General features: G+C 41.8%; 3 protein-coding genes across 4 annotated transcripts; 1 reads left to right on the top strand and 2 right to left on the bottom strand.

Annotated features, from left to right (window-relative positions):
* Positions 1 to 364: 364 nt before the first annotated feature.
* On the bottom strand, positions 365 to 6261 carry LOC136430347 (aromatic-L-amino-acid decarboxylase-like). Of its 2 annotated transcripts, XM_066420871.1 has the most exons (9): positions 5584 to 6261; positions 4909 to 5140; positions 4500 to 4649; positions 4079 to 4262; positions 3757 to 3913; positions 2000 to 2216; positions 1684 to 1852; positions 1286 to 1392; positions 365 to 1105 (listed from the first exon to the last, which is right to left on the bottom strand). In XM_066420871.1, the coding sequence occupies exons 2-9, from the start codon at positions 5135 to 5137 to the stop codon at positions 840 to 842; spliced, it is 1479 nt and encodes a 492-aa protein (XP_066276968.1). In that variant the 5' UTR covers positions 5138 to 5140; positions 5584 to 6261; the 3' UTR covers positions 365 to 839. The 2 variants fall into 2 exon arrangements, with proteins under 2 accessions (XP_066276968.1, XP_066276969.1); XM_066420872.1 differs by lacking the exon at positions 1286 to 1392 and having other exon boundaries at positions 861 to 1105.
* Positions 6262 to 7409: 1148 nt separating this feature from the next.
* On the bottom strand, positions 7410 to 12907 carry LOC136430346 (aromatic-L-amino-acid decarboxylase-like). The gene is made up of 9 exons (XM_066420870.1): positions 12637 to 12907; positions 10759 to 11014; positions 10287 to 10436; positions 9850 to 10033; positions 9516 to 9672; positions 9072 to 9288; positions 8705 to 8873; positions 8382 to 8488; positions 7410 to 8022 (listed from the first exon to the last, which is right to left on the bottom strand). Exons 2-9 carry the CDS (start codon positions 11009 to 11011, stop codon positions 7739 to 7741), a joined length of 1521 nt encoding a protein of 506 aa, XP_066276967.1. The 5' UTR covers positions 11012 to 11014; positions 12637 to 12907; the 3' UTR covers positions 7410 to 7738.
* A 2358-nt stretch (positions 12908 to 15265) lies between these two features.
* Positions 15266 to 19956, top strand: LOC136430343 (LRP2-binding protein-like). The gene is made up of 9 exons (XM_066420864.1): positions 15266 to 15379; positions 16043 to 16284; positions 16497 to 16610; positions 17015 to 17119; positions 17394 to 17537; positions 17756 to 17807; positions 18176 to 18347; positions 18888 to 19059; positions 19767 to 19956. Exons 2-9 carry the CDS (start codon positions 16099 to 16101, stop codon positions 19830 to 19832), a joined length of 1011 nt encoding a protein of 336 aa, XP_066276961.1. The 5' UTR covers positions 15266 to 15379; positions 16043 to 16098; the 3' UTR covers positions 19833 to 19956.
* Positions 19957 to 20167: the final 211 nt, after the last annotated feature.

Below are 20167 nucleotides of genomic sequence, written 5' to 3'. Positions count from 1 at the left end.
CCTCATGAATGGATGTGAGTCACCACCCCAGGACGACGTATATCTCAAGTTCTAAACCCATCGTTTGTTTTATCGCTAGACCCCAGTCACTGTTTATCCCTCAAGTTCTAAACCCATCGTTTGTTTTATCGCTAGACCCCAGTTACTGTTTATTTTAGTAGCCCTGGGATACTTAATCTTTTCTCGCAACGCTTTTATATCAATGATATAACAGAACCTCTATTTAATACTATCCATGTTTGGGATAGAGTTGCGATAGAGTGATAGACTTATTATACCCTGAAGTGCATAAAACAAGGTCTGGCAATCTTAGCCACAATCATTGTCTTACGCTTATAATTTCCCTCATGTAAACATACATATAACTGAATAGCAAGGTTCTTTTATTCACAACCAAGCATTTTACAAGAGCCGACGTTTCGACAGCTGTCAGCCATCTTCATCAGGGCAATACTGACTAGTAAAATGCTTGGTTGTGAATAAAAGAACCTTGCTATTCAGTCATTCGCCAAGCTGATGAAATTATTCACGGATGTAAAACATACATATATGTTCAAATTCATCATAAGATGTATCAAGATCAAAATAATATAGTTATACTACTATTTCTTCAGCCATCCAGTGTCACATCTGACAGTTACTCATATCATCGCGATTCTATCATTACTCTACAAGTATATATAATCACATAGGAAGGTGCCTACAAGCGAGTTGTACCAAATCTATTGCCAAGTACGATGTCAGAATATAGATCTTAAACAACGCAGATATCCGTGCTTCGCCTAAAATACCAAATGTTGCTTTTAATATGCAATGATATTTTAGGCATCCAAATGGAATTACTTCCACAGATGAGCACGTTTCTCTCGGATCAAGGAGCAGCACAGATCGATATGCTCAATGTGGGTCCTGAAGCACAGGACACAGACACGCAGGTAGAACTGGCCGTTGAGTGTAGCGGCCGTCATGAAGATTTTCCCGTCAGAAACCAGGTCGTTCAGAAGCTGCTGGTTGAAGTTGTTGATATCGACGCCAGGTGGCGCTGTAGCCCGAAAGACGACCACGGACAGCTCCGGCTCTAACGGTAGCTCGAATTCTCCAGTTTCTATCGATTTAAAAAAGTTTAGTTTTAGTTCAACTGGGAATGAAATCAATCAAAGACAAATGCATTCCAAAGGAAGATACCAATCCCACAGAAAAGTGTGCCTGGAATTGGTTTTTAAAAAACACGGGTACGATGACATCCATCCATCCCAAACATTGAGACAAAATGTCCGTTCAGTACCTTTTAGCTTCCCGTAGAAGTAACGTGCCAGTAAGAGTTTCTCTTCCAGGGCCGCACGGAAAACTCCAACACCAAACACTTTCAATGGAAGCCACATCTGAGCACCTCTATAAGGAACAGCACAACAGAGTCTTCCATGGTTTCCGTTTAAGACTTAAAGGATTGAAACGTTTGCCAAACGAAGCTCTATATAACTGAAGTTCTGATGCCCTTATATTAAGTATTAAGGAATAAAAAAAATTGAGGGCGAGTTTGTAAATAGGCACCGGAAAGGAAACGGCCAATCTATCAACAACTGTATTATCATTAGCTAAAGGAAAGAAAAGGAAATTCTATAGAACGTAAAGGTGATCTACTTGAAATGTGATAGCGACTATCAATTACCAAAGACATTTCACCTGAAAGACCGGGACAGTTCAAAGGACAGCTCACATGGGGACAGATGTTCAGCTGAAAAGAACTGCATTCCCTTGTACACGTTGGTTGTTTGCTCAAAGGAGCAGCACTGTTGGAGCTTCTTTCCGTCTTTCACCACAAGAACTCCGACACCACTAGGTACGAAAAGCCCTGAGGATAAAGTTAAGGTTAGTGGCATAAACGTAGGAGCATGGAGTTGAATTAAACTATTTCCATATTAGAGCAGGACAATATATTTCACTACAAATAACAATTTGTGGATAACGAATAAGTTTCGCTTAAGTTCTTGATACAGACCTTTGTGTGGGTTGACCACTATTGAATCACTCCGTTCCACACCAACAAACAGCTGTTTCATTTCGTCACAGAGCGCGAAAAACCCTCCATAGGCGGCATCAACGTGGAGCCAGAGTTGGTGACGCTCACACACATCAGCGATGTCGTCCACAGGATCCACACTTCCGGTCAGCGTGGTGCCCACAGTTGCCACGGCCAGGAAGGGCAGCAAACCGGCCTGGTTGTAAGCAAGGAGGTTATATAGACCTAGCTATATAACCTCCTTGTTGTAAGTAAGTTACAATAAAGTAAGGTTTTGTTCCGTCAGCAAACCTATACGAGCATTAATTTTGTCTGGTATAGGAGTAAAGCAGCGCTTATAGGATTAAAGAGTTCGGAGACCTCATATGTATAGAAATATGTCGATTATGCAAATGACTTTGAATTTGCATAATCTATGCTTGGTCATGTACATCTTTAACTGACTTACATAGGTCACAATGTTGACAGTACAATCATATATCACTTGGGTGAATTATGGCACTGAAAGGAGTCCTACACTCCAAGGGGCGGTGTTGTTTTCCACTAGATCACTGTATTAATGCATACATAATCAGCCGACTTTTTACAGAATTCTGCTTATGGAGAATTACACAAGGTGTGTTTCTAAGACAATTATATACTCACTAAACCCTTGCAGAACCTTGGCATAGATGAGGGGGTTACGCACAATAAGACGGCCAATTGTTAATATAAGATATAAAAGTACACAAAGCAAGACATGTTTTTCTTAACCACTCTGACATTCTTTCTGTAATGTAGCTTTTGTCAGGCCTTATCAGGCACATTGTAATAAGCCATAGGCTGAGGTTTTTTAATCTTATAAATCAGAAAATAGAGGGTCACCTGGGGAATTCGGTAGAATACTGAATGCTTTTTGATGCGCACGGGACTAGTGGGTACTTTATCTTATACTGTAAAAAGTATTCATTTTCACTCCCTAAAATTATAATCTATTGGAAAATAACTCCCCCCTCTGGACTTAAGGACTCCTTTAAGTACTAATTATTCAAATTGGAAATTTATTTCCATAATTTTCATCTGTTAATATTTCACCTGCCATAACTACTGTATTTGAGTCATATAATGGAAAACACCGCAAATATAGATTTTCCTCATTAGTTATGCAAATTAAGTTCCAATTTGCATAACTTGCGTGTCATTGTGTACATCTCTGTCTAAGGTACCTCCATACTAAATACCATGGAAATCCATGGAAATCCGTCGTTCATTTGTTTAGTTATTCTCCTTTTTGACCAAAACGCCCCTGCAGTTCCAGAGCAAGCTGTAAAGGGGCCCAAACCTACACCACGTCTTCCTTACACCACAAGGTACCTGCAACCAAACAAATCAAGACCATAGCACGTCCAAGTCAAAAGATACAAAAAAAGGAATATCTGCTGCAGTACCAAGGTCACATATCAGGGGGGCGAAAAATACTCATGACCTCTCTCTTCCCAACATCTACCCACATACCAAATATCATTATAATCCATCCAGAGGGTCTTGAGTTATGCTGACTACAAATATCCGAAAACACAAACACACAGACAGACAGACAGACAGACAGACAGACAGACACGCCAAAGATATTTTTCATGGAGATAATAACAGACAAGTATGACTATGGATAATACAGAGACATGAAGAGGTCTACAATAAAGAGAAGTTATGTGGTAGTAGAATTTCCCATCCATGAATTGACGGAATTGTCTCACTTCCGTGTCTTCCTTGATCTGCCGTTCAAGAGCCGCTGCTGTCATCCTGTACGACTGGTCCACTGGAGTTTTCTTCAGAATAGCCTCCCGCATGCCAACGGCCCGAAGTCCCTTCTGCACAGCATAATGGGTGAACTCACTACAATAAATCACACATCTGTGGAGAGAAATAAAAGTAGATTTCATCAACTATTATTGGTGGTTCAATTATTGTCATTCTGAGTTAGCGTTGGCCATCTGAGTCCCGTGAAAAGCTGAAATTATAACTATTTACGGGATTCCAAGAATAGCTTATACAACTTGAGCACACAAAAACACATACCTGTGAAAGTCTGAGGCTTTGAGCTCCCTGCTATCCCGTGCGACAGCTAACGCAGTGAGAGTGGCGAGAGAACCTCCAGATGAGATGTTCCCGGCGTGCCCTGCGGGGTAGCCGAACAGGTCTGCCACCCATTTGATCAGCCTGTTTTCCATCTGGACGGCTGCTGGGCTCTCCAAATGAACCACTGCAGTGTTTATTGAAACATGTAAGGTAAGTATCTTATTTTTCAGTTTCACCCCAGCCCCGTCCCACAAGTAAGAGAAATATGCTCTATTGATCTGCTGTTTTGGTCTTTTGGGTATTCGATGCGTTGAGAGGTAGGTGTTTTTCAACTTTCCATGTAAACTCGTACTCCTGAATGGAAACAATATTACAGTACTGCTTAAGTCAAACGTCTCCAGGTACAAGGTTATGTACACACCTGAGTACGTAGTGAAGGCTGCAGGAAGGAAACCACCCAGGGTTGCGGGATATGTCCCATCGCCACACGGAATGAAGCCAAGGAACATCGGATGGCCGTTGTTGTCTCCGGCACTTAACAAACAGTCACTGAGGTCCTGCATTACGGAGTCTGTACATATACAGGAATAAAGAGAAGCTGTTGATAATGAATTTTATGTCAACCAATTATTTGTCGTGGTGCATCCCTGCACTTAACAATGCCCCATCTAACAATTGATATATATCAATTCGCGTCTTGTACCCCTCTTCGACGGCCGGGTACTTCTACTAACAGTATTCTGTGTCTATGTAATCATACCATCTGTTCTTTTTACTGTTACCAATTCCTCTTCGAACTAAAGGAGACTGTATTTGATAATTTTGCTCACCAAAGTCAACTGGGGTTTCGCTGATGTCTCCCATAGTTTCGAGGCTTCCCTGGTCCAACATCTTGATCGGTCCGCTGGTCAATTTCATTACGTTGTCATCATATGCGTTAATTAACTTGACGGTCTTCTTTGTCATGGCATCCCGGTCGACTTCTTTGACCTCTAAAACAGAGGTCTTCAGTTTCAGGTCTGCTAGCCTCTGAGGAAGGTTGTGATTTGTTTCTGCCATTGCCTGGAAGGAATTCGAACATAACAGGTAGGTTAAGCAGGCATCCTCAACTGAGGTGAAAAGCCGTCTACAGGTAGTCTATAGTTAGTGCAATGCGGCTTTGCTACGGCTCGCGTTTTGGGCCAAACACACCGGGTCACCCCTACTCTTCTCCATAAGTGTGTCGGGTTCTTTTACGTGCAGAGGCTTGGCGCTTGAGGCTTATGCCGAGGACGAGGACGAAGTTCGAATTGCGAACTATTCATGGGGAGGGGGTCAAGCTGCCCCTGTTTTGGTCAGGATCAAGATTAGGGCGCCTACATTAAGATCCATTAACAGGTAGCTGACATACGTGCATGTAATACATCCTGTACTATACCAACAGTACCAACCTTACAACTACCACGTTTTGATATCTCTCGTATCTCTGTGCAAAGGTCAAAGCTGCTGTATCATGAAAAACCTACCACGGTCTACTTGTGTCTGTGGAAGCCGGGGGATGCCAACATACCCGGAAGTGAAAATGCACCTTGACCCTAATTATAAGCGCAAAGGTCGTGGGGGCAAACGGTGACAAGGTCGTCGCAAAGAAGAGTACAAAGTCAGACAGAGCTATCAGAGAACAGGTCATGGAAGGGTGAAATTCTGACTAACATTATCTATTCTAGCCCGAAACGAAGCGACGAAGAAACAACATTAGTAGAAAAAGTCGGATTTGTTCACAGTTCAGCTTCCACACATCAGACAAAACCATGCAGCGTCTCACACTACAGTAGCAGTACAGTCTCAAGTATGTCCAATGAAGTTAATGTTTTGATCACTTACGGATCGCTACAAGCATGCACATCTTATCAAATTATTTGGGTAACGTCACATATGCATGTACTCAGTTGGCATAGGGCTGCGTATTCCTCACGAATGGATGTGAGCATCACCACGCACGCCACAACGACGTAGCCTTCTAGCTCTAAATCCATAGTTTATTCCATCGCTAGACTCCTGTCACTGTTCACCTTCAGTAGCCCATGGACACTTAATCTTTTCTCGCAACGTTTTTATATCAATGATATAACAGCACCTCTTGGCTGTTTAATACCAGTCATGTTTACAAGTGATAAAGTTGTGATATACTGATAGACCTATTAACGTTGGGTAACATAAATTCGGGATTTTTCCGATAATGGTTGACTGAAATCAATCTAGCAGAACAATAAACCATCCTTTTTTTCTATTATTCTGTCAGTATCATTTACTATCTTTGCACTAATCATATATATGGTAGATTTTGTCTCTAGTCGTGCTGACACCATAATATTTCAACTTAAAACTACCGTCCGCCGCACGCACAATGACGGTGCTGTCGGACAGGGGTGCACATTAATTCGGGAGAGAAGATTCGTCTTGAATATCTTACCGCTAATCACATTTTATACAGCAGCTATTCGTTCCATCCTTGGTTTGAGGAGAGTGCTATGGATATAGACGTGTCCAAGTAAAAAAATACACGAAAAAACGGCCGCACCGCACACATCAGGCCTTTGCTAACATCCCGTTTGTTGAGTCGGTAGAACGTCACTCAAAGTCGATCCCCACCGTCATGGCAACGTGTACATTATTCATGGCAAGTTAGCTGGATGCCGTAGTAATGTTTATACTACTATGTCCACGTGTTCCTTGTTGTGTTAGGAGCAAACTTTGAGGAAAATATCGTCTTCAGTCCACTATCACACGCAACATTTAGACAAAAAAGTGTTCCTCACAAACCTTTTGTCGTCTGCTTGACGACATGATTCTGGGTAACAATATGGCGGCGGGAAAATACACGTGCCGTAGGTTGTAGCAACAAAGAGGAGTTTTGATGATTGATCACACTTAGAATCCAGTTGCAGGTTAGCAAAAGAGATTGTAATAAGTTGTCTTGTAAATAATTGTGTTTAGCAGGCAGGAGATGTGACATTTGTCTTATAAACCAGCGAACAACCGTGCAGTGTGAGTCTCCCACGAAGCCCCCAGACTCTGTCAATAAGGGACGGAGAGTTTTTGACGTCGCCAACTTCTAATGCATGGTTATCAAAGCTTTTCAGACAGTGTTCTGAATGCGTTAGTCTGTCAAGTTTGCATTTCTAGCGGTATTACTGATGTTGCATCTAGCACATATACCTAAATACCCCGTTTTCGAAAAATCCCGAATTTAAGTACCCCACGAATTTATGTTACCCAACGTTACACCCAGAAGTGTGCATAAAACAGGGTCTGTCAATCTTAGCCGCAATCATTGTCTGGCGCGTATAGGTGTTGTACATTCGCTCATGTTAACAGACATCTTAACATGTTCAAAGTTCTCATAAGACGCATCAAGATCAGAATGATATAGTTATAGCATTGTTTCTTCAGCCAACTGGTGTGATATCTGACAGTTGCTCATATCATCGCGATTCTATCATTATTATACAAGTTTATATAATCACATAGAGATGCGTCCTTGTGCCTACATGCGAGTTGTACCAGATCTATTGCCAGGTACGATGTCAGAATACTAGTATTAATCTAAAACAACGCAGACATCCATTCCTCGCCGAAAACACCAAATTTTGCTTTAATATGATGCAATGATATCTTGCTTTAGGCATCCAAACGGAACGACTTCCACAGATGAGCACGTTTCTCTCGGATCAAGGAGAAGCACAGATCGATATGCTCAATGTGGGTCCTGAAGCACAGGACACAGACACGCAGGTAGAACTGGCCGTGAAGTTCAGCAGGAATCATGAAGATTTTCCCGTCAGAAATCAGGTCGTTCAGGAGCTGTTGGTTGAAGTTGTTGATATCGACGACAGGTGGCGCTGTAGCACGAAACAGGACCACGGACAGCTCGGGCTCCAGTGGCAGCTCAAACTCATCAGTTTCTGTGTGACAGTGATTGAGACTGTTAGCGAGGAATGCAGTCAGCACGAAACGTAAGGCTGATTAGAAGATTGTTACGTAGTAGATGCTTCATTTTTAGCTTGAAAGTACTGTTTTTGGTATGACTGTCTGGCTGTCTGTCTGTTTGTCTGTTTTTGTTCACTCAAATTTTGGCCAGCATAACGTAGAAGCTACAGAATAATAGATGTGCTGTAATCATGGTATTTGGTATGAGGGTAGGTGTTATAATAAGTGACTTTATCTACGCACATTAAACTTTCTTGTCTTATTACAAAATGCTGGTCATCGGGTATTTAGTATGATATGAATAAAATGACTATCTAAGACTGTCATTGTTCACCTTTTAGCTTCCCGTAGAGGTAACGTGCCAGTAGTAGTTTCTCTTCCAGGGCCGCACGGAAAACCCCAACACCAAACACTTTCAGTGGAAGCCACATCTGAGCACCTCTGTGAGGAACAAATATACATGTGTATTTCAAACTTTTAAACCCTACATTTTGAGATTCACGATCTGGAGACCAAATACTCAAGGGTTAGTTGATAATTACGTTAGTAATATATAAATCAAAACCATTCTTCAGCAGAAATGTGCATGATGTGTAGAGAGATTCAATTCATTGTTTTGCTATTGGCACTACACAAATAATATCGAATTCGATCTACCTGAAAGGCCTGGTCAGTTCGAATGAAAGTTCTGATGGAGACACATGATCAGCAGAAAATACCGAAGATCCCTTGAAGCAGCTGGGTGTTTCCTCCAAGGAGCAGCAATGTTGAAGCTTCTTTCCATCTTTCACCACAAGAACTCCGACACCACCAGATGTGAACAGCCCTGAAAATATAAAGGAAATTAATGGTATATATTTGAGATGCATAATTTAAAATCATGGGCTTCTTCTTCAATACGAGAAAGGACATGTGAACTACATGTTACATACATAAGGACTTTCGACATGTAGATAACACTGGCAGTTTAAACCATAGGCCTAGGCCTCACCGAGCTTAGATAATGTGGATTTTTTTTCTTCACCTTTGTGTGGATTTACCACAATTGAATCACTCCGCTCCACACCAACAAACAGCTGTTTCATTTCGTCACAGAGCGCGAAAAACCCTCCATAGGCGGCATCAACGTGGAGCCAGAGTTGGTGACGTTCACACACATCAGCGATGTCGTCCACAGGATCCACACTTCCGGTCATCGTGGTGCCCACAGTTGCCACGACCAGGAAGGGCAGCAAACCGGCCTGGTTGATACGTTTAAAAACGTTATAATAAAGTAAGACTCAGCAAACCTTTACAAGCGTGTGTGACTTCAACAGAGCATTTGTTATGATATGGGATTAACGTAGTGCCAGCAACAGCTCATCATAACTATGGATAATAGAGAGTAATGTAGAGATCTTGGGCGAAGAGAACAGACTCATGCATTAATTTGGAATTTCATGTTCATGAATTGATGGAATTGTCTCACTTCCGTGTCTTCCTTGATCTGCCGTTCAAGAGCCGCTGCTGTCATCCTGTACGACTGGTCCACTGGAGTTTTCTTCAGAATAGCCTCCCGCATCCCAACGGCCCGAAGTCCCTTCTGCACAGCAAAATGGGTGAACTCACTACAATAAATCACACATCTGTGGAGAGAAATAAAAGTAGATTTCATCAACTATTATTGGTGGTTCAATTATTTTCATTCTATGTTAGCGTTGGCCAGAGTCCAGTGAACGCTGGCATTATCATAATCATTACACACATGTTTTTAAGCATTAGCTTATAAATACACCGTGAGCAAAACCAATTATCTACTGTACCTGTGAAAATCTACGGCTTTGAGCTCCCTGCTATCCCGTGCGACAGCTAACGCAGTGAGAGTGGCGAGAGAACCTCCGGATGAAATGTTCCCAGCGTGCCCTGCGGGGTAGCCGAACAGGTCTGCCACCCATTTGATCAGCCTGTTTTCCATCTGGACGGCGGCTGGGTTCCCTAAGTGAGCCCCTGTTATTTTTGTTTTAAAAAAACATGTTAACTGAATAGACATCGTCACTTCTGTCTTTCATTTCAATAGTCCAAGTACGGTAGAGGTTAAACATAGATCACCAAGTCCGTTTGACTAATGCAGAGAAAGTGCATTGCGGAAGGAATCCAAAAGATGAAGCAATCAACATTGTCTTTTAAATTACTAACCGAAATTCAAAGAGATAAGGCCTATCACTGCTTTCAATATGTATAGAGTTCCATACACACCTACCTGAGTATGTTGCTAAGTTTGCAGGGACGAAGGTGCCCAAGGCTGAGGGATATGTTCCATCGCCGGCGCTGATAAACCCAAAGAATGTGGGATGACCATTGTTGTGTCCGGCACTTACCAGTCGGTCTTTGAAGTCTTGTATCACAGAATCTGTACAGAGACAAATGGACTGTTAAGTTATTAAGTATGAACTTGACATTAATCACACATATATGGTACGGAATGTGCTTCGAGTCATTTCTTACTCAACCAAAAACTATCCCCGACAACTATCAATTTATCGAGTTACTAGCTGATAATATATTCCTTTGTTCTTTTCTTTTTAAACGGTCAGATACCGGATACTCTGACTAGCTTGCTATTTTTGTATCCGTCATAATGAAATTTATATTCTATTGAATACCGACATCTGCTCTGACCAAAAGAAAGCAGTGGTAACGTTGCTTCTCATAACATCATAATATCATCTCACCAAAGTCAATTGGGCTTTCGCTGATTTCATCCACAACTTCAGAACTTCCCCGATCCGATCTCATGACTGGCCCACAGGTCAGTTTGGTCACGTTTTCGTCGTACACTTTTAGCAACTCTGCGGTCGTTTTAGTCATGGCATCCCGCTCACCCCCTTGGACCTCTAAAACAGAGGTCTTCACTTTCAGGTCTGCTAACATCTGACAGAGGTGGTCATTTTGGGTCGATTCCTTGTTGCCATTTGTTTTTGCCATTATCTGAAAAATATACACACATTCAAATTCAAGTTGTTTCAGATCAATCTCCTTATGAAGACTACTATTCAAGCGACCCAGACAAATCCTTATCAATATAACTGTTAATTACCACCCCTACACACACACACACACATAAATATATATAACGTTATATGTCACAGTGGGTATCAGGACAACTCGGCCCCAGGGACAACTCGGCCCCTACTCTGCCATTCAGGACAACTCGGCCCCTATCTCAGGACAACTCGGCACCGAGCCCCAAAACTGGCATATAGATCAGCTAACAGAACAGAATCTTTTTAAAAACCATGTGAGGAATAAAACATGTTTAACTGCCAAACATTTCGTCTAAAAAAATAGGAAATTGTGGAACCCTGCAGGTCACTTCGCCAGAACGCTTGAATATCAATAAGGAAGTTTTATCATCTCGTTTGTCTCGACGCGTTTTGAAAGCCTACAAACTGTTAAAATCTATGACCAACAAAACAGAATGAACTGCTATACATTTAGTTTCATCGGTAATAAGTTATAAGCACTTTCATAATAGAACATAAGCGTAGCGAGTTCGTGAAAGAGCGTCGAAAATACCCAAAAAATGGCGTCGCCGCACCGGCCCGCAACATGTTTTTGACGGTCTTGTAACGTTTGAGACTTACGAAAATACAAAAATGCTAATGTATGGACTGAGTTTTGTTTCTTAAAATACTTATTCCACTTATCAGCCTGTCAGATCGGTAGAATTGTCATTCTTCGAGCCCCAAATACACTTATCATGCACTAAGTACTTGGTGCCGAGTTGTCCTGAGCTAGGGGCCGAGTTGTCTTCGGAATGGCCAGGGGCCGAGTTGTCCCAGGGGCCGAGTTGTCTCGGAATCGTCACAGTAGAGATTGGAATTCTTCTAGTGAATAGAGATCTGAATTCACCTAGAATAGTAATGGTGAATGTAGGCTTACCTATGCTGAAATTTTAAGTGTGAAATGATTCAGTCTAATTTCCAAAACATTTTGATGCAATCCGAGTTTTTCCTATCAGAATTGGAGATTGTCCTGGTAGAATTCCAATCTCTACTTCTAAAAAAAAAGCTGTCACAGCTCAGAATTTGCACACATGTAATTTCGTACCCAACGCCTCTAAGTAATCATCATTATAACCTGGGCAGCTAATGAACTTTAGGGAAGTCATATTCTGAGTACGACCAAAATCTAAACACCTCACCCGACCTCATCCGACCTCACCCGCGGAAAATAGATCAACTTTGACTCGAAAAATCTCGTTTCTGACAAAAGTCTGATTCCTCTAAAGCACTGTAGGAGATTGGTGAACTTGTCACGATACAGGAGACACATTTATATGCTTGATCTGACCTATTTTGACTGCACTATTGACTTTTTTCCGTGACCATGTCTTGATACTCAAAACGGCGCGTGTCACCCTTCTATCTTGGAAACGAGCGGCGTAACTTATAAAAACTGGTAAATACTTAGAGTTTGCTGCTTGTTTTGCATTCATAATTACACATTTAACGTATCCAGAACGTCAAATAATGTCCCTGCCCCGTATACACTGCAGTTTAGACTCGGATGAGGTCGGGTGAGGTGTTTATGCATGACCGGGAACTTACCGACAATTTGAAGGTACAGCTTGTTATGTAGCAGGTAGGTGGACGATTTCAACACAGCTTCCCCAGGGCTGGATGCGAATAAAAGTACCTCTGGCGGCTTTTCTTATGGCACGTTATTCAATTTTGTTTAAAGAACACAACGAACAATGTGCGTATTTGGGAGGAACCCAGAGGTAATAGCTACCAAATACCAACTGATGGAAACTTCACTCGACATCGATAACCCGTCCAGCGTGTGTGCTTTGATTGAACATACACATAGCGCCAAACAGACAACAACCGGTTTTTCTGCCGCGCGATCCCGTGATTCCTAAAATTTATTTAAAGATAGTCATATTCTTTTTGTATCCGTGAACTGTACTTGTTCTTTTGTTTTGTTCTGACCTGTACTTAGCCAAGTGTGGCAGAAATTTGCAATAAAGTTTATGACTTTATCAAGGATATGAATGCTCAGGAGTCATGACATGAGTGTATTTGTAACCTAGGCGTGCTTGTCGTGCGGGATTGAGACCCTAACGTTATCAAGTTCAGCATTTATTGTTCTGTTATTGATATTGGTCCTTCCCGTAAACGGACATTTGTTTTCCCAACTATTGCTTTGGTCACAATTGGAAAAAGGGGCCCTGCCGGGTAGTTCCCGGGCCGTTTTTGGCACTTTCGGGCGTGACCCCTACGTGGCCCCGTGGGACACCCTGCGGCTATCGGGCCATTTTGGGGCAGGCGGGGACCCGACAAAAATTTAGTTCTGACTTAAATTCTACCCGGGCCCCGCGAACGAAAAGACGCCGTGACCTAACCGTGAGCACACCGAGAGGTACCCCTCCGGTTGCCGGCAATCCACCGGGACAAATAATAATTTGTTTGTTTGTTTGCTTGTTTATTTATTTGCACACCAAGGAAATCTATAATACATAATATGATAAACAATAAGTGAAAACAGGTTCAGGGGGGAGGACAAACGTATATAGCTTATACTAGGCCCCTCTCGTCTATACTTATCAAACATATATAAATCATAGATAATATAGCAAAGTATTAAGAGAATAAGAGAACGATAGATAATGATGATCAAATAATTCATGGTACAAATTAAAATTAGATAGAAACTGAGCACGTGACTCTACTACAGTGGTTATGATGGCTTTTCAGGGCACTTTTAAACGTCAGAAAAGAGGTGATTGTATATTTGTCGGAAGACTGTTCCATATTGTGAAATATTTGCATTTTACGGAGAACTGTGCTAATGATGTGCGGAGGAATATACAGTTGATTTCTATGCAAGGTATAATAGTTGTGTTCAAGTGAATTGGGGTTTGGGAAAATATAAAGAATATTGGAGATATTGTTACAAAGGAAGTTATATGTTAATATATTAATTTGTAATGTACTGATATCGATGATAGCTAGCATCTTTAAGTTTTGAAATAGAGGAGCCATGTGTGAGCGAAAGTCAGAAGCAGTGCTATCCTTGTGAATTTCGTTTGGAGAGTTATAAGAGATTGTAGAGTTGCACGGCAAGCTCATCCCCAAACAATAATAATGTTACAGTAAGTCAAATGCGGGTATATAAGGCTATTGCATATAGTTGTGAGAGTCTTTTGAGGGATGATGTATTTGATTTTCACACTAACACCAATTGTTTCAGCAACTTGTTTACTTATAGCAGGGAAAGACTTTCCAGTTCAATGTGTATACTTCGTAAGACCGTGTGACTTCGTGTGACGTTACAGATCAGGTGAGCATAACTAAAGCGAGAACTTCGAGAATCTCCAGTGCAATTTTGACGAGTGCCCACCAGGAGCCTGCCTGATGCCCGACCGTCGTTCGCGGGGGAATCGGCAGGGACCCTACAACTGCCCCACCTGGATGTGATAAGCACGCGGTACCCTGTCGGACCCCACAGGGGTCACTACAAGGCACCTTCAGAGCAACTGACGGGTGCCTGCCGGAGACCGACCAATGAAGGTGACAAAATTTTACAAAAATGCCACCGAGTGCCTGCCGGAGCACCCCGGGACCCCTGCAGGGCAGCATGAAGGAAAGTTTTATTTGTGACCACGACAGCCGGTGCCTCCCAGACGTCAGAGCCCGGCCGGGGCTACATCCCCGACGGGCACCGGCGCAATTGTGACCTAAGCATATGTCGGAATTAGGGATGTGTCGGGATTAGGACTGTTCCCGTTATTAGTCCACCATGTCCACATCGGACTAATGTGGACTAATACAGTAACACTATAACAGACTCGACTGCTTTTATAGTTCAGTATGGATATTGAACAAAGAAATGTAGCTCGGCAATAAATGGCAATGTCTGAAGACCGATTTTGTCATTTGACGGAAGACAGACGAAGGAGGAAGACCAACGAATGACGTGAACCGGTGACGCATTGGTGCACTTTTTACTAACGTCGCTAGACGGCCTCGTTGCTACGTCTTTCAACCTGATCTAATAAATCCGTGTCCCTTTGCGTGACACTTGTTGCTTTGGCTTCCAGAATACCACTGAGATGATTCTGTCTTTGACAACTATGCGCCATCGGTCGCGAGAACCCAACAAATGACAAGACCTGTTGAAGGGAACGTTCCAAGGCCTGTTGCCTAGCAACCTCTCGGATCTGTGTAAATGCGCAGTTGACCTGCGCAGTAAACGCCTGTTTGGCTTTGCATGTTTTTCAGACCAACAAACAGACGGCAAAGATTACTTGTCACAATTCACAGGTTTCCGAGACACGAAGAGAACATAGTAAGTACTCTTAGTGAAACCGTCTTAACTACCATGATTTTTGTAAGAGATAAAGCTGAAAGTTGCGCGCAGAAAACAGAAAAGGCCTTTGTTGGAACTCGAGGTGGGAGGGGGGCATCTAGGTGTAAGGTGAAAGTAAACGTCAAACGAAATTGTCCGATAGATATAAAACCTAATGGCAGTACTTTTGGATAAGATAGTGCTATAGGTTTTTGATAATGCGTGTTTCTTGTTGCTCGCTTCGCTGTAAACTTTCATACTATGGATGGCTGTATGATCATTCACCTGACTGAGATTGACTTTAAAGCTTTAATGGGCTTGTGCCACGCACTGAGCCAAACGCTGCTGTAACAGTTAACTTTTATTACTCAGAGATATGTGAAGAAACAAGCTCAAAAATTGGTTGAACACATGACCAAGTGAATATTGCATTTCCAAAGGGGAAGTTCGTGATCATGAAGCAAACGATCAGTGTTGCCAGGGCATCAGTTTGAAAAGAGATTCTCTCTCTTTTTTGTATGCACAATGCAAATCATCTGTTGATACGTGAACAAATCCATAAACGTTCTTTTTGTTAATTGTGTTGCCATTTCCGAGCAGGATTACATTTCTAGAACTGTTTAAATTGCTGTGTTGAATTATTGTCCCTCCTCCCCATTGCAGCACAACAGTAATCATCCAGGTGTCAGGCATACAGGTGTGTCATCCAGGTGTGAGGCATGGAGAAGCAGATCCCAGGTGAGCCCCTCCCCTCCAGGGAGCCCACCATCAGGAGCAGTTTTGGAGGGGAGCAGTCCGCTGATGGGAAGAACTTGGTGGAACAGGTGGAGGCCATCTTACAGGAAAGGATCCGAAACGGGGACCAACATGCCAGGTTCACGCTCGGGCAGTTCTACTTTGAAGAGGTAGGGGGAGCAGATGGTCGTTCCTAGTACCTAATATGTTTTTAACATCAGGAGGACTAGACTATTCATTGTCCCACAAAAACTAAATATGAAAAAAAGGTCAATAATGGATTGAGGATTGAGAGAAAAAAAAATGGTATATGTCCAAGATTTGATGTATGAAAGCCACATGCAAAAAAAGAATTTACCCAAATGTCTGTTTCTTTCCACAGGGCTTGTACAAGGAAGCTATCGTCCAGTTTGAGAGGCTGAAAGAGAAGGATTGGCAGGCCATGTACCAGCTGGGAGTCATGTACTATGATGGGCTGGGCACAAAGGAGAACCATGTAAGACTGGATCTGCATCTGTATTAAGCCCCTGTCTCTCATGATGATGGTCTGTGCTCGGTAGCCAGAGATTCATCTTGTTTGGTCCTCTGATTGCTGATGATTACAAGATAAAGTTGACTTTCCCGACTTTGACAGTGTGTGACCAGGGCTTTAGGCAACCATTACAATTGCCCTTCAGGGGACTATACCAGCTACCCAGACACATTCTCTGCACTTCTAACTCTAAGCATTATTTACATCTAGTACATATTTTTAATGAAGAGATCTTTACACCTTGAATGATAAGAAACTTTCAGTTTACAATGTTTCTTTTAAATATTCAAATTCACCTCTGATAATTGTAACATTACAAGTTAATCCAAATATCTTGTTTTTAGTTGACAAAATTGTTTTCCTTACAGAAACTTGCATGTGAGTACATGAGGAAAGTTGCTTCATCTGAGAGTCAGCGTGCTAAACACCTTATTAGAGCGGCCCAGTACAATTTGGGGAGGGCATATTTTCAGGTGTGTATAAAAGATAAAGACTAACATCATCAGAAAGAATGAGCATATTGGTTTGTTTTGTGTTGTAGATCTGTAATGTTTTTTTGTGTAAAACATTGTCTCACTTAATGCATGAAAAAGAACTTCTTATCAAACATCCAATAAAACGTGTAGAAGCTAAAGGCATCAGTTCCTTGCCCAGAAGGATTTGTTGCAATAGTCAAGTGCCTGACTGATATCAGTCTCGACTCGTTGCTTCACTTTTAATGACGAACAAGAAAACTTGTCCCTGCAGGGTTACGGCGTGGCTCAGTCGGACACCGAGGCGGAGAAGTGGTGGATCCTGTCAGCAGACGATGGGAACCCTGAGGGCAGTGTGCGGGCCATGACCATGCTGGGCATGTTCTACTCCAGAGAGGACACTAAAGATCTCAAGAAGGTGCCACATTAAAGTTGTTAAGTTGGAACTGAACACCTTGCTCATACAAAGAGTAATGAATTACATTTAATTGAAGAATCTTTAGCTACAGCTTTACAAACATACACTAGGTAATCGAATTTGACAGCACAGTCTTATATTTACTCTATCCTATCTTGTGGCAACCATGCAGCGTCTCCTTGTCACTCCAAGCTGATTTTCATGTTGTGTTTTTACAGGCATTCTTCTGGCATTCAGAAGCCTGCGGAGCCGGCAGTTTGGAATCACAGGGTCAGTCCTCAATATGATAAGGAAATTGCTACTGTAGATTATGTTGTATGACAGAAAAATGAGATATCATGAGGTAGACATTGTCCGTATAAATATGATAAACCGGAGAGCAAGTGAGTGTGTGTGAGATATTGTTCGTATGTCAAATGTCAAAACCATGTATTAATAAATACTTGCTAGAGTCCTGTACTTGTTTGATAGGAATTTGACATGCATAATGTGGTTTTGCTGGTCTGCAGTGCAGATGAAAATCGTATCAGCCACATATAATACAAGCACTGCAGTATCAATGTTAACATACCAGGCTGCCTGTTTAACTGCAAGTATGGTGTGGCAATGGATTGAACATTTGAAATTATTGTTTTTAGGTGCCTTGGGTGTCATGTATGAACATGGCCAGGGGAAAAGAAGGGACCAGACCTCAGCCTTCGAGTGTTTGAAGGAGGCATCAGAGAGGGGCAGTGTGTATGCCATGGGCAACCTGGTCGCACACTACTACAACAGGAAACTCTACACCAAGGCTGCAGACCTGGCAGCAAAGTGAGCACTTTGATAATGAATCACATATCAGTCTGAGGTGAAATTAGGAGCTTCAGATACTGTAGATAGATTCAAGGTTGCAAGAGCCTAATTTTGCAGGACGGGAAAGGAGGTGTATTCCCCCTACTATGCCCCTGATGGGGTCATTTGGGGGCGTTACCACTGGATGTTACTAAAGTTGAACTTGAAGTATGCAGTGTTCTAAGTTAGCCGTTGAAAGAATACAGTGAGTAGTACAGTGAAACATAGCACATATTTGCGTGCATAAAAAAGACACTGTGAATATTTCTTGATTCACAGTAGATGTTAAAACTTCACAGGATGTAACAGTCACCACTTCAGTACTTGATTAGTTGGTAAGTAAAAGCTGCAATGGAAACTAATTGCCTTTGACCACCATACACCAGAGCATGCTCTTTCCAAGAGATGGGCTCTCCCCAGCCTGTGTGTCAGGAGAAGTGTTGATTGGAAAGTGAGGATATGGTATTTACCTTTCATGTACCATCACAGAATAATTGAAACCTATCTTACTCCATCCAGGGTATCTCAGTACCAACCAGAAGATGTGCAGACAATAGCAGCCCACACCGACTGTATCCCAGGGTTCATTGCAAAAGGCATCGCCATGGCATGCTTCTTGTATGCACGCTGTCTGCATATGGGACACGGGGTCCGACAAAATAAGGAGGAGGCAAAAACATACTACTCCAAGGTCAGAGAAACAGATTTTTTAATTGGTCCTAGATTTACATTTGTTCATTAATTGTCTATGTATATGGTACATAAAAGTAAAAAAAAAAAAGAATACAGTTAAGACCACAAAATTATCAGGAAGGCACTTTGATATTAATATTTCATGTGTGGTATGATCATGAAATCCTACATTATCAGCCTTTTGGTACAAAAACACTGTCCACAGTACTGGAATTCCAATATGTAAAAGCCTCCCACATTGTTTTATTGTCCTGGCACAGTATTCTGTATCTGAGAATATGAGGTTGAAGGTCAAATATCTTGCTGTGACCTTCATTTGATATTTCTTAGCACAACAGGTGGGTGATAATTGAAGGAACAACATTTCAGCTGCAATGACTATAATTAATAAACAGATACACTTTTGTACTTGAAATAGTAGCCAATGTAGGAACAGTTTGAAACAATACCCACATCCCATAGACCCTTGCATTTGCCAAAATGTAAAAATGCAAACGAAAAAATATAATTGTGCAAAAATTATTAAAAAGTCAGACGTGCAGCAACACGCTAAATTTGATGGGCAGCCAGAATGAAATCTTTAAAAGATATGAAGTTGCCCCAAAAATGCATGATGGAAAGCAATGATTGCCTGCCATATATTGCAGTTCTATCTCAGAACAACACAATAGGAATCATTATTCATATTTCTTATTCATGTTTCAGGCCTTCACCTTTGACCCTGACATGACAGCCATGCTTCAGAACCAGATGACTCATGGCAGGATCTGATGCATTGTGGGACACAGCTGGAAAAGTGGACTTTGTAAAATATATGCAGATTCTTGAGGTTAGAAGGAAATTAAGTCATGAAATGAAAAAAAAGTGATGAATGATTGGAAAATAATCATTGTTGTAGAATTTGGAGACATTTTTCTGCAGGTGATATTTAATGCCAATGGCATACTTGTATACATATGTGTACCATTGACTAATTCAGCTTGATGTTCACGTGATCAACATATTTCTGTCTGAATAAAGACAATTTGGTAACTTTTATTCATTTTATTCATAGAAAAAGATCATATGCTGTATTGGGTTCTTTTAGGGAAAGAATCATCAATACT

Source organism: Branchiostoma lanceolatum, chromosome 3, assembly GCF_035083965.1.
Source record: "Branchiostoma lanceolatum isolate klBraLanc5 chromosome 3, klBraLanc5.hap2, whole genome shotgun sequence".
Taxonomy (NCBI): Eukaryota; Metazoa; Chordata; class Leptocardii; order Amphioxiformes; family Branchiostomatidae; genus Branchiostoma; species Branchiostoma lanceolatum.
The sequence above is the reverse complement of the archived record's forward strand: the minus strand, read 5'-3'. Positions and strand labels throughout refer to the sequence as shown.